The 14,932-nt window shown below is 27.9% G+C and overlaps 1 protein-coding gene across 4 annotated transcripts in view; it reads right to left on the reverse strand.

Annotated features, from left to right (window-relative positions):
• The window catches only part of loaf (low-density lipoprotein receptor domain containing lost and found), a 108,724-nt gene that overhangs the window by 76,985 nt on the left and 16,807 nt on the right, over positions 1–14,932 (reverse strand). For all 4 annotated transcript variants that reach the window (XM_089216576.1, XM_089216575.1, XM_089216574.1 and 1 more), the window contains exon 2: positions 5,197–5,420. In XM_089216576.1, coding sequence (XP_089072702.1) covers positions 5,197–5,420 — 224 coding nt within the window. The remainder of the gene's footprint in view (positions 1–5,196; positions 5,421–14,932) is intronic.

A 14,932-nucleotide genomic window follows, 5' to 3' on the forward strand; every position in this document is an offset into this window, starting at 1 on the left:
GATTTTGTTGAGTAATTATTATCTTGTTACTTTATTTGTAATTTGTTAGGACTAACATAGTATTTAAGGTGCTCTCGTGTACATCGTATTTCCCTTACTTTTATTCATACAATACATTTTATACAGTCCACTAGTAAGACATTATTTGTTTATTTTTTATTTTTTTTAAGTAGAATTCACTCTGATACAGTTGGGATACAACCATGTTTTATTTTAACTGGCTATCACAACTAATCACCTACTCAAAGTTTTGTATCAGTATCACGCAAACGAAAAACATGTCGAGAACACAACACAGAAATCCTTAGAATATTATATAATATATATAATTACTCAACACACACACATTCATATTTAATATATATACATGTGATAATATATCGTAGGCAGACTAAAGCTGACCTAAGGATCTAAGGATAAACTAATATTTTACTTCAAGAAGTAATTCAGATTTTAAACTTTTTTTATTCATCTTCTAAAATATGACTTAAACGGATTTTTTTTGTTTTTTTTTTTTTTTTTTTATAGAAGACCAGATTTACTGTACACATTTCACAGTCACATATTATATAATGATGAAAGGATTAATAATATGAAAAGCTGAAGAGATGAAAATGAATGATTTAATAGGTTAATTTCAACTTATTCACTCAACTAACTAGTTAGTTACTTATACTTGATGTTTTAATGAACTTCACTTCAGTTTAATTCGTTTTCCTGTACGATAACTTAAAACAAACATATACAGTTTATAAAAATTATTATATGTGCTAACCAGGGGCATTATTAAGGAGAATAAGAGAGATAGATCCCCCCCCCCCCCAAAAAAAAAAAACTTTTATTTTACTGCTAAAGTTTTATATTGATGGGGTAGATTACTGTATGAAGCTTACAGATTTTGCTAAAAACATAAAATACTTCCTCCAACCCAAATTCCTAATTAGGCCACTGATGCTAACCCTTTTGGTTCATACAAAAATTAATTTAATAATAAAAATAACATACAATGTCATATCTGCAATGATAAGCCAATGAACCAAATAATATGGAGCAACATATTATAAAATTATTTTAAAAAACGTAAGTGCCACGGCGAAGGCAGTGCGAGATCCAATGAGGACTGTATGTTTGATAGAGACTCGTATTTTCGTATTTGTTTCTAAATAATAAAAGTGCAATAAAAATAGCGCGAATTGTCAATTTTCATCTTATTTTGATATTTTTTGTATCAATCGAAGGATAGGATAGGACACGGTAAAGTTAATTTTTAATTTACATGATATTCAAAAAATATTTTGTTAAATATCGTTTATAATAATTATAAATTCATATAATATAGAAAAAAAATGATATTCTAACTACAGAGAATTTTGGATTTATATTTATAGGAAAAAGCTAAATTATCATATTAATTAGGTATTAATAATATTAAGGAAACGTTATTTTCCCATATAAAAACATAATTCTGAGTCCATGAATTATGTTTTTATGTTCATGTATCATTATTGTTATGTTAATATATCGAATCTACGATTTTATTCATTTATTTTAATTTTATTTTAGTGAGATCAATATAATTAAATAATTACATTAATTATATTAATAGAAATTAATACGTATACACGTATACCAACTGACTTATATGATATACCTTGATATACTTATTATGTTATATTAGTACTAATAATTTGAATTTTTTAATTCACTTAAATACAATTTTAAATATGTGTCTGAGCTAAGCATTTATATTTATTTGATTAATTCATGGTCAATTTTTAAATAAACTACCTACTGTAATATATTATACAATAATCAAATAGATGAAAATTAAATATTAAGACATACTTCAGAGTGAAGGATCATTGGAAAAATTTCTATATATAGTTCTGTATAGTTTTTTTTTAAATATACCTACTCGTATTTAAAAAAAAATTTTCGACATTATATCTGTATACATGGGCAAAGTATCACAGTATTGATAAGTATTTTTTTGTATATGTTTTATTGTGTTAATATGTCTTTGGGTCTATTACTTTTAACTAACGAGGAAAATTCTTAGTGCTAAGTTTTCTAACGACAGTTAAACTATAACAAAAAATAATTGGTTATATTATTATTTTATACGTATGCCACAATTTTAATGATAGTTAATATTATACCTACTAATATTTCTATTAAAACTATATATCATTTTGATGTACATATTATCAACTGATAATATTATTTTACATTTTAGTCGTTTAAAAAAAAAAATTGACTTAAAAAAACTTAATAGCATCATTATTAAAGGTAATTAATTAAAATAATAAAGGTATAATAAAATGAAAAATACAAAACTGCACTTTTCACAAAACTAATAATTTGGTTTTTATGGCACTTTTGCTTAGAAGGGCAGTATAGTTTGTTTTATAATGAGTTCAATATCATCTTTAGTGCAATGAGTATCACAATCGAAGAGTACGCTTGGTGACTGTCGAATAAACTAAAATTAATAAGCATTATTCTAAAACTCTATATTCAAAATATATTCATTATTCTATAATTATTCATTATTTTAATAATTTATGTTGGATCAATATAGCATACTAATAAGTATTTAACATTAAAATTGTTATAGATCGTTTATTTATAGATACATAACATAAAATAATGTATTAATAATAATATTGTAATATATAAATAATATAAATTTGCAATCTTAAAGAAAGTATTGAAGAGTTCCCAAAGTGATTTAATATTCTTTGTTGGAGCTCCCGTTACAAGTGCTCCTATAAACCTCCTTAGAAACTACTATTTCTATTTGAATCGGTAGTAACATTTATAATACAATAACAGGAAATAATAGGTAGGTACACACAAATATTGTACAGTCAACTGACTCTAAAATCAATTTGAAACGATGCCACGGCGTATATTTTTTTCGATCGTTATTATTTATGAGTAGGTACTAATTCGGAAATTTGAACACGCAACGGACAATCATTACAAATTGTTACAGGGTAATAATGAAGTAGTTCGAGACCGCTGAACACGTGTACAGTGATTTGAAAATATAACTTTTAGGTATGAGTCCTCAGCAATTAATTAGAAACGCGTATGATAATAATTAGAGTAGGTTGAATTTGATACCAGGCGAATAGAATCTTGTAGTTTTATAACGTATACCATGCATACCACGTTTGTGGTTTCCGAAACAATGCGAAACGAGTCGTACTATACGGTCACTACTGTTGCCATACTTGTTGGTATAATATTCCTTTAACTATAGCTATTATAATAATACATCTACACCAATTGGAGGTCAAATAGTACGTAAATGGCTTACGGACATAGTCTGTGGCAAGCGACCCTTTTGCGTATGCATATTTTGGTGGAAAATCACAATTTTTTTTTTGTCGCGTGCCCACCCGAACCGCTTACTCACTTATCACAAACTATGCATGCGACCAAAATGGAAATCGACCCATTTATTTCTGACCACGCTATACACTACCCTTCTTATTATTATTTAGGTAACTGTTAATGAATTTTTTACCTTTGAAATTATTTCAATAATAATATAACAAACACATGTTGTATAGCTATACATAGAGTAGTTTTCCATACTTCAATCGAACATAATATCATAATTTTACTTATAACAACTAGTTAGGTACTTCGTAAAACGCGAGTTGAACACGAACTATTTCAAACATATAACCTAATGTCTAATATGTGTATAGAAATAATTCACCGATCCGTCAAGATAGTCAGGATAGACTATGAGCATTCATGAAATGATGATTTATAATGACATTTTCTCTTTCCGAAATGAGAATTTCATTAAAATCAATCATTATATTGTATAGCATTTGAGATGAATCGATTGATAGAAAATACACATCAGCTATATCATAATAATAATATATAGGGGTATTACTGTATTACACATTTATACGTATAATCTAAATTAATTTCCGGCAACTGTGAAACGAATATCGATAATATTAAACATCTTTACTGGACCTTGGTGTCGAAGAGTAAATGCCACCCCCGAGGTCAACGCTTTTGTAGCCGTTAATATTCCGACTTGATTGAAATGGTTGAAACAGATATCACAAAATCCACTGGGACTAACAGTAATGAAACACAAACTGAATGGATTATTTTTCATAACTGGTGAGTATATTGCGATTGTTACGCATCGACACAAGGTTGTAAATGTTTCTACGTATTTTAATTTAACCAACATTTTCGATCTGGGAATACAAGTTGAATAATATAACACGATACACATAGTAAGCTTTTTGCTAACTAATAAATATCTATGGACTTATTTTTCACGTTATTGTTCTTCAAATTAAACTTGTCGAATAAATGTGAAAACAAATAAAATCTTTTTTTCACTTCCTATCATAATGTTCTCAAGTAATTTTTGCTTGCAACATTAATTAGAGTAAAAACACCTCACTTATCCCAAAATATATACACTCCCCGTTTGAATATATTTTAAATAATATTTTTTAAACACTACAATAGAGTATATAGCTTACAATAAGGAAACAATTGGTTGTAAATAATATTATAGAAGCACTAAATAGAGTTACCGTTTACCACGCTACACAACTATTCTGTTAATATGTTTTTACAATGTTTAAATATCTATGAAGATACGTGAGTGACCGATGACAGATTTGTATTTTATAAATGTATAAAAGAACTAAGCACATTGACCATTTTTTAATTTGTGAAAAATAAAAATTTAATATTGCTCGCTTAATAACCTTGAGATGAATATATGTATTTTGTATTTATTTTTGCTTAGACCAGCACAATGGTATAATATTGTTTTTCAGTAGACATTATTCATCCATGATGTCCACTCAACCAAAATATTTGACTTAAGAATTAATCAATAGGTTCGTATAGATATACCATCATTCATGAACGCATTCAAAATTTAAGATGCTTTATTTATAAATATAAACAGCTACCAGCTCAAGTTATAAACAATAATTTTTTATGATGGTATTTACTAGTGAATTCAAAATAATAAAGGATGTGTTTTTCCCTTTAGTATAATATGTTGTTAAAAGACACTGCAATATAATTTATCAGTTTAAATTATTTTGAATGCTGTTTAGTATGTTTCGTTTAAATTATGTTTTTTTAGAAAACCAATACATTTATACTACAAAATGTAATCGATTGACTTACCTTATGTTGTCCGACCGCATGGGCACCATCAAATATGAACAGATGATCGTTGCAATCCAATTGCAAACGATCAAAATGTATCATAAACCTCTGTAGGATGGAATGTGTTTGGAATGTGGTCACACAGTCCAAGTTCCGTTCGTTTTGCGAGTTCAATACCGCACCTTCGATCTTTCTGTATACTTGTTGCAGAAAATGGGTTTTGCATATAGTTTGCATTTCATCTGTAACAGCACACCATGAAATCATTTCGTGTTTTTCCAAATTATAAGTAAAACTGTTAATTTTGGAAAAGTGCTATCACTTGACTTGGATAATAAAAAATAACATTTTATATACCTACATACTATGTTATAGTATGTGGGGAGACAATATTCTATTCGTGTAGATATATACATACTAAATATACTCATACATTTTCACGGACATCCGCCTCAATCATTTATACATGTCGGATAAATGCCATTAAATATTGGTCACATACCTATGATTTGAAACGAAACCATGCGATTTGATGAAGTCTATGTTGGTTATGATTGCTTAGAAAATTATATATGTACACCACTGTGTCATGTGATTACAATATAATACTAATTTATGTCTATAATAATATTAATGAGTAAACCTTTGACGAACATTATTAATTAATAATGTTATTTGTTATAATAATTGGATTTTTAATTGCATGTGGACTTCAAATTGAAACAAATAGTATTACATGATATTAATAAGTGTATTCAAATATGAAAATATCAATTCTTTGTAACACTCACATTATCAGCTGCCTACTATAATTTATTATTTAGAAAAATAAATTATTTGACATTAGTTTCAATGGTGGTTGAAAAAATGTGAAATTCATAATACATAATATTATTAGGGAATATTTATAATTACACATCATATAATAACTAGATACATTATTTTATATTATAAATGGGCAAGAAGAAGGTATATGCGTTATACTATTTATATTCAATAATCATTATATATTTATATGTATGTATATAATGATTTTCATAGAGATGAGTAAAACCAAAGATAACAATTTTTACTGATAAGTTCGCTGAACTTATTTTTGTAAATGTTTAAATAATTTTAAAATTATACATACATAGTATATTGTTTTGAAATATTCTATGAGTATAAAATATTGAACATTTAAGTGAGTAAGCAAACGGCTGTAAACGAGTTATATCTGTTAAGTGTTAGGTCCTATATCTCGCGAAAATGTATATAATACTACAGGGTTATCTGAATATCTGTGGCGAGCCTACACTGTAGTTCGGTGAGATGGAAGTAATAGTTGAAATAACTGAACAAGTATTTGAATATTCGTGTTTTAATTCAGCAATGTCTGGATTTGTTAATTGATTTAATTTGTGAGATTCACAATAACATTTTAACGGGGTTTTAATAATGTGTAGCGTAGACTATCGAGATGTGATTTGAATGCTAATTTATTGTAGTTGGTTGATGGTGTCGGTTTGTCTTATGAAAGCTATAGTAGCTCAGCGTATCTCAACGACTTAGTCGATGGTCACTATCCCTGCCATTATGCCGTACGAGGCCAACGGGCGCGGCACGTGCCGGATGTTCTTCGCAAATATATTTATTAATACAGATATATGAGTATCCGTTTACACAAAACACAAAATCCGCCATCCCCCACTCCGGGGAATGGCAGAAACCTACGGGTGCCTAACCTAACCAATAGAAATTCTGCCAAAACTCTCACCCACGTATAACCAACCTACCGTTCCATAAAACTTACAGTACTATCCCCTTCCCAATGGCCTTAGTTGCCGCGGGATAATTAGAAAAAAAAACAAAATGCCTACATGGTCTATTTCAACTATTATTCATATGAGTATATATGTAAATATTAATGCGTCGTTCAAGGTTACACGCTATTAACGCGCCATTTATAATTAGGTATATTAATTAACTTTTTTAAACATTTATTATAGTCCATCGAAGGTTGTTACTCATACTCATACTCATAAGGCCAGTATTTGTTATTTTTTTACATTTTTTAATACGAAGATACGTTTATTGCTAAATATTGTAACGAATCATTTAATTAACAGTGCCAGTAGACATATCAATACCTAATTAAAAATAAGATCGGTAATTTATCTTTCCAATAATATTGGCATGGTTTAATTGGAATAAATTGTAAGAAAATGTGCACATAACTGCAATTACATAAAAATATAGAAGAATGTGTGTGTTTGTATATGTTAGTATTATGACTTTTTTCGACTGCAACGTCGGTCATAACTATGAAAGCGGTGGGTGAAGACAAAAAAAAAAATAATAATAAAAATATTAACAAGAAAATGCAATTACACGAAGTTTTAAGCATTATACTTGCGTGAAATGAATTAGTGACCACGTGGAAAGAATAAGAGAGGAAAGGCAAATGCAAAAAAATAAAAACAAATTCGAATACCACGTTGTTTTTGACCGGAGTCGTAAATCCTAAATTCGTTTACACGCCATACTCCACCGTCAAGTTAAATTACGAAATGCACGAGTAATATATGTAATCCGCTTCCATCTCCAACGCCATTACTGGGGTATTTATCGTTTTTATTATACACGTATTTTATGAAGAACTGTTTTTGAGTTCATACACGCGCGCGCATATAATAATTTAAGCTCACGAATATATTCAGTGTTATAACGTTCTTTTTGAAAAGGAATTTGTTACATTCCTCGTTCCTAAGAAATAAAAGGAACTAATTCCAACCCTTCGTCACATTTTCAAGAAAAAACTCTCAGAAACTCCAGGTTACTAAAAAAAAAAAAAAATGTATTATACGATACGATTGTGTTATTTGGTCTATTTGGATATTATTCAGGACTGTGTACGAATATATAAATGCATTATAGCATATTGTATTCAGTATCTTTATTTATATTATTTAATATGCAGATATGTTTTTACCCAACAGAAACGTGTAAATATATATTATTAAATTCATAGGTATAATCCTCTCATCTGAAGCCGTTTTAATATCGTTACGTACTCAAGTATGCGAAATAATTTTAATGATAACCTAATTCGGTCGAATAGGATTTTTCGAATGCTTTACAGAAGAACAGAAGTATAAATATAATATATATATATATATATATATATACGAAAAGAAAGGGAGGTCATACGAAAATTGCATGCAAAGCTTTTAGGAAAAAAATAAAATTCATTTTTTGTCATGAAAAGACTTTTTATGAAACACGCTAGAATAGATTTCAGACGTATTTGAAGATTTATATAACCGAGTTTGTAAAATAATAACGATTTATTGATAGAAATATAATGATTATAAAATTTAAACAATTTATATCACAACATATTAAATGTAAAGATCTTTTTAAATTGTATACAATATGTTTTATTTATATTTTAAAATTTGCATGAAGTATAATTTTTTGAAATTAATGTTCACATAGGTATAAAATATGTGTTGTTAGTAGGGCCTATTATATATCCATCCTAATCTTTATACTATAGGGGATGTAATAAGATTCAATATAATAATATTGTGGTTTTCGTTAATTTTTTACGTGACTTTTATTATTTCTCTGCTATGAAGCTAATTTATGGCTATTGTTTGTTGATATAAGATATTAATATTATTTTTTTAATTTCAGTATTTACAAAAAGATCAACTGATGTACAGTTAACATACAACAAATATTTAACATAATAATAAATATATTAAGATAACATTTTTGAAACTAAGTACTTAAGGGGAAAATCCATCTAGTTACGGAACTTTCTGACATTAATGTAAATGGGGTAAATTAATTAATAGGTCACGAAACCAAGTTCGTTATAGCCTTATAGGTGCCTTTTGGGGTCACCAGGAATGATGGGAACAGATAGTTCTGAGATCAAGGGGTTACAGTGGTTGAGTAGATTCAATGAGAGCTATCATAAAAGATTTTGGTAATATTTTTAGCGGGTTGAGTTGAGAGAACTTGGTGAAGGGTATCATTTAAGATAAAGTATGGACGGAAAAATAATATGGATAAGCAATTGACGGAATTGATTGTTTAGAGCCTGACGTTTGTAATTATAATATAATATAATCGTATATTTTATGGTTTCAGTATTTGCATACAGTTTTTTGTATATACAATTCCGTTGCAAATAGAAGATACGTAAAAGTATTAGATCTTACGTAGTTTAATTTTTTTTTTTAGGTTTTTATATAAATTATAATGTTTTAATTAAATGAATTAAAAAAACAAAAACATAATTACCATACAAAATAGTATTTCTCTACAATCACTTTAAATTTAATAAATTATACATTTATATATTACATTTTATATTGCATCAAAGTTAGTGAAATGTAACGAGTTTTAGTACATTATAACAGTATTATATTATATGAACTGTATCTAAATCTTGACTGTTTTAGTACCTAAGTGATTTCATAATATAAAATGCTAATAATATTACCTATAGTAAGTTTTGGTTTTAAATATTATTCGGAGCTATTAGATAGGCACGTTTAATAACATACGCTGTTTAAAGACACATACAGAAATGATGTTATTTTTAAGTGATTTACTTTTTTTTTTTTTTTTTTAAAGACGTTACTTCGATATTTGAAAAAATAATTTAATTAAAGTTGTACTAATACATGTAAATATTTAAGAAGCATAAGGGTTCAATAGACTTCGTTCTTAGTTGATGTTTACATAGTTTATAGAGTTAACATGGAAAATTCATGAATATTAACCATAAGGGTTTTTTTTTTTAAATTTCTATATTCAAAAAGTTTCAATGGAAAAAAATATTTTAGAAAGTTCTTGAACTCCACTTAGGACATTTTAACTTTTCAATGCTAAAATTATATTTAATATATTATCTACCTATTCTATATTTTTAAAACTTTTTGCTAGGCTGTATAATGAAAAAAAATAACCATTTAATAGAGATAGAATTATTGGTTTTTTATTTACCTTTCGAAATACTGCAGGATGTAAGAGTGACCGGAGACTACTACGTTCATGTAATACGTTTACGCCTCTTATTGCAACTAATATTTCCCAGTTATGGTAACTAATTTATATAAATATCAATAGTATTAATATTTTACTGTTTGTACTTATATGTTAGCAGTAATTCATAATTATAAATACAATTTTAAATTAAATTTAAAAATGATCAACATAGATGGAAGGAATCTATTAGAATTCAATAAAAATCATTGATGCTATGTAAAGCAATTCTGAAAAGAAACAGTCTTTCTTAAAATTGTATATTTGTATAAATTAAAAACAATTCGCAAATTATATAATTATGATAGTGATATTTATACTATTGTTTCATACATATTATTAGCTCTATAATAAGATAATAATGTATAATTTATAGATACATTAATAGTTTTTGATGTATTGTTTTTATCAAAATAACTTTTAAGCAAACTTGGTTTATAAGAAATTAAATTTGTTTTGAAAACCATATTTGTATCACAAATATTCCAAAAAGTACTGAGAAATTCTATTTTTTTTATCTCTCAATGTACAAGATATAGTTGCAATTATATGCCAGAAACCTCCTTGGATGTTGATAATCGGAGCATGTATTCTAATAAAAAACTGTAATCAGGTGCTATATTTTATTTTTTTGTTTAACACATTTTTTAAAATAAAGACATTAATTTCTTCAATCTGATTTGGAAAATATTTTTTCTATATTTAAAAATGTATTATAATTTATAAAAAATTACTCAGGAAAAAATAGTATTACATTTTTACTTTATAGGTAGCATAGAGCATGGAATAATATAAATCACAAATTACAATAATAACGCTAACTAGGAAGTAACTAGACATTTTCATCAATAATCTGCTTTAATGATTACTAGTATTCACGAAAAAAATGTTCAGCTCTTTGAAGATCAGTGAAGTTTTGTTACCTAAAAGAAATATTATTTTAAAATATTCATCATATTCAATATATCAGTGATCACTTTGCGAAGACAAGTTTTATTTGTAGTCTTCTGGTACTTTGTCCAATAGATTATCAATGAAACTTTGTACTACATAATTTTTTTTAAACCCGACTACAAAGACAAAATATATATCACATTCACAAATATCAATATATATATATATATATATATATATAGTATAGAATTGTGCACATATTGTAAATACAAAGGTAATGAAGTATGTTTACTAACTCTTATGATCTAATATTTCAAATTATAATAAATAATGACGTACCCACATTGATAAATTGCATGGATCTACATTCTACACCAATATAAGTCAAGAATATTTTTAAAAAAATCGAGAAAATATTGGAAAATAATAATTATAGTATTATTACTAATGAATATTTGAAACAAACAAATTTTAAGACGTAGCGTGAAGTTTTTAATATCATTACCTATTGGTTGGTGTAACAATTAGCGATTTTTTTTTAAGATTTAACGTGATATTATTTAATATTTATATGGTTTCATGGAAATGTTTTAAAATATATTAATTTTTTAATTTTTCATTCTGAACTGAAAACATTTTTGATTGAATAATATTACACAGCATTTGAATACCTAGTTAAAATTTGAAAGCGGTTTTTGGTGTTTAATAATATAAGCGTAGGATATTTGCACACATCACGTTTCATTTGTGCGCTCGTATTGTTTGGCAATATTAATACAATGTATGCGAGAGAATTTAATAACGTTTAGCGGAAGAATCTCATTTTTGAAAATGCCCAACAATAATGATTTACCAGGTAGATTATTATTATATAGTTGAACGTCGATTCTAAACAATTCTATTGTTAGGTACCAGACTATATAAATAGTAACTACACCAATTAAAATATTATCGTTGTGCTCGTTCATAATATATTTAATAAATAAACGAATATCGATTACAAAGCCTATTATGTATACGCATATTATATACATCCGGCTAATACAATGCATGCACGTTGATAATAATTCGTTCTCGTTCGGGTTTTACCTATTAAATGAATAGACGAGCATCGTACGTGTATTTTAGCCTGTAGGTTTATGTCTTCATTTGGCTCGTTATTGGCTGATCGAATTCGAAAATTCACGAAATGTGTATTATACACGTGCGACGCATGGCAGTACATCACGTAAACGTTGGCGGTATATTATATAGGTAGCCTCGATTTCATACCGATATACCAGTGATTTTCTAAATATTTAAGCACCGTATAATACTCTGAAGGGCCAATGTGTCATAAAATATACTGGCATACCGAATAAACTAGAAGTTAAAAAGAATATTGTTCGTATAGTGTGAATATAAATCATAGCTTTTGGTATCTGCCCAGTTACAAAATAGTAGATATTAAATATTTCAGTTTCAATAGCTCAGACTCACATGCACATTTTTTTTAAAAGATTCATATGAGTTGTTGGGCAACTGTCATAAAATATTCAAATTTAATTATGTTTTGTAGATAGGCATTCGCATTTTATGCAATTACGGTTTCATGAACACCAGTTACTTGAGGTATGATTTGTAATATAGTTTATTATATTGACATTATGTTGTACCAATTTACTATATAATAATGGTATTTCGGTATGTTCTACTTTAATGGTATTCCAACAAATATCGGTCATATACCTACTGTCACATACCGGTACCAATTCCAACACCACAGTACCAGTGTCGAATATCAATACTATCAACTCCACGTAACATCGGTACGTACCTTTGGTCCTACCAACATACAAAACTGTAACAATAAAATACAACCATCCTATTGCAGTCGTTGTGAAAACGAAATCGCATTTCACCATATTAGGTTTGAGAAATAAAAATATTGATTCTCATCGAACAGAGGGTGGGCTTATTTTCTCTACGCCAAAAACCTTACGGGCCCGTGACCCTTTGCCCTCGCATATAAATATATATATATATATATTACTATATTTAAACATAGGTGCCACCCGCTGCGGTGGTGGATTCACTCCGAGTGGTTTTTTCACAACATTTTTCAGTAGCGGTGTCAATAGCTGTATGGTTCCGATAAAGGCAATAGTGTATTCGAGTGAGTGGTGTATGTCCGGAACGAGGGTGAGTTGCTAATGCATTTCCGGATTAAAAGTTGGAAAATAAATATTTTCTTTGAAACGCACACATATGAGGTGAGCATTGGTGACGATGAGCGCGCGTGACAATGGCGGAAGGAAAATGAGAGACTGAAAAAAATCCAAAAGAGAAAAAACGAGTAAACGAATGGTGATGTAGCTAGAGTTTATAGTGATGATTTGGCCTCGGGGGACCACAACTTTAGAAAAGGTTACGCTTCTTCACGTTTTTCCTCAAACGGTCTCGTATAATACAGGTATATTATTTATGTGGGTATAATATAATATAATAAATAAAGTCAGATTTGGCTTTCGAGTAGTATCCGTTTGAGTGCGCTCATTCCCTCTTCCCGCGCAAACCATGAGTTCTTTCATAGCGAGATTTACATGTCCCGAGTTTAGCGACGTCTTATTATAAATACCTACCTAAACGTTTCGCAGATGTGAGGTGAAGCGTTATATTGGTCCACGGTATGATATAAAATATTTATTTTATCCGTATTTATAAACAATAAACATTCACCTGCCCAACCTGCCAAACCTGACGACCGTCAATATACTTAGCGTTTATAATTCACGAAATTATGGCATATATGTGCAGTACACATGTATTCGTGTATGAGTGAACTTGCGTTTTATGTACACATTATTTCAAAATACTATGAGAAAAATAAACATTACCTCGATATAGATGCTCATTGCTCCGGCAATTATTATATAAGTGACTAAAATTAAATAAAACCATAAAAAAATATATTTCCAATACAATACTTAACCAAAGAATTCAAGTTGAAGTATTTATGGAACACTTGAGATCATTCAGCTATTAATCAGATCAGCATAAATAATGAAGCTTAAGAAATACTGATATAAAATAATAAACTAATTAAAAACGATTCAAGATGTTTGTTTTTATTCGCTCGATGTTGTATACTGTGATAGAACTTGTGTGAAATTACAACATTAGACATACTATCACTTAAGTTCTAACATTGAATATTAGAGAGTTTTTATCACGGGAATTTAAATAAAGGTTAGAATTAACAATAATAAATTTATTTGAACGGACTAAGCTTAGGTTAAGCACATTTGTCTTCAAACGATTTTTTTATTGTTAAAAAATTAAGGATCATTATACATAAAAACTTGAAACAATCCGCTTTTACTCAAATCATTCAATTCTATGCACAACTAAACGTAAAAATATTTTTAATGATTTTAATCTATTTACACGTGATTGTAATATTAATATATAAAATAATATTATAATTATTCGATACGTGCGATTTTGTTTTCAAAATATAAATTGAACCTACCCACAATATTAATATGAACTTGGAATAATATAGTTTTTTTTTTCCTGAGAATTATTAGACTTCAAGAATTGTTTGTCTTTGTTTGTTGGGATTATTTTAATAGCTCTGAATACCCAAGGAAAAAGAAGAAGAATATTTTCTTAATAATATAGGAATAGCTTTTCCACTCAGATAGCTTTTTGTAAATAAAAATGAGGTATTAGTGAAATCAAACTTAACATATAACATACTGTTTGATTAAGAACAATCGAGCACAGCCTAGTGGTTTTATGAATTTCTTGTTGTTTTATTTATAAATTATTTTAGGTT

Source organism: Diuraphis noxia, unplaced genomic scaffold (genome assembly GCF_037042655.1).
Source record: "Diuraphis noxia isolate RWA-SAM2 unplaced genomic scaffold, SU_Dnox_SAM2 contig0001, whole genome shotgun sequence".
Classification (NCBI taxonomy): Eukaryota; Metazoa; Arthropoda; class Insecta; order Hemiptera; family Aphididae; genus Diuraphis; species Diuraphis noxia.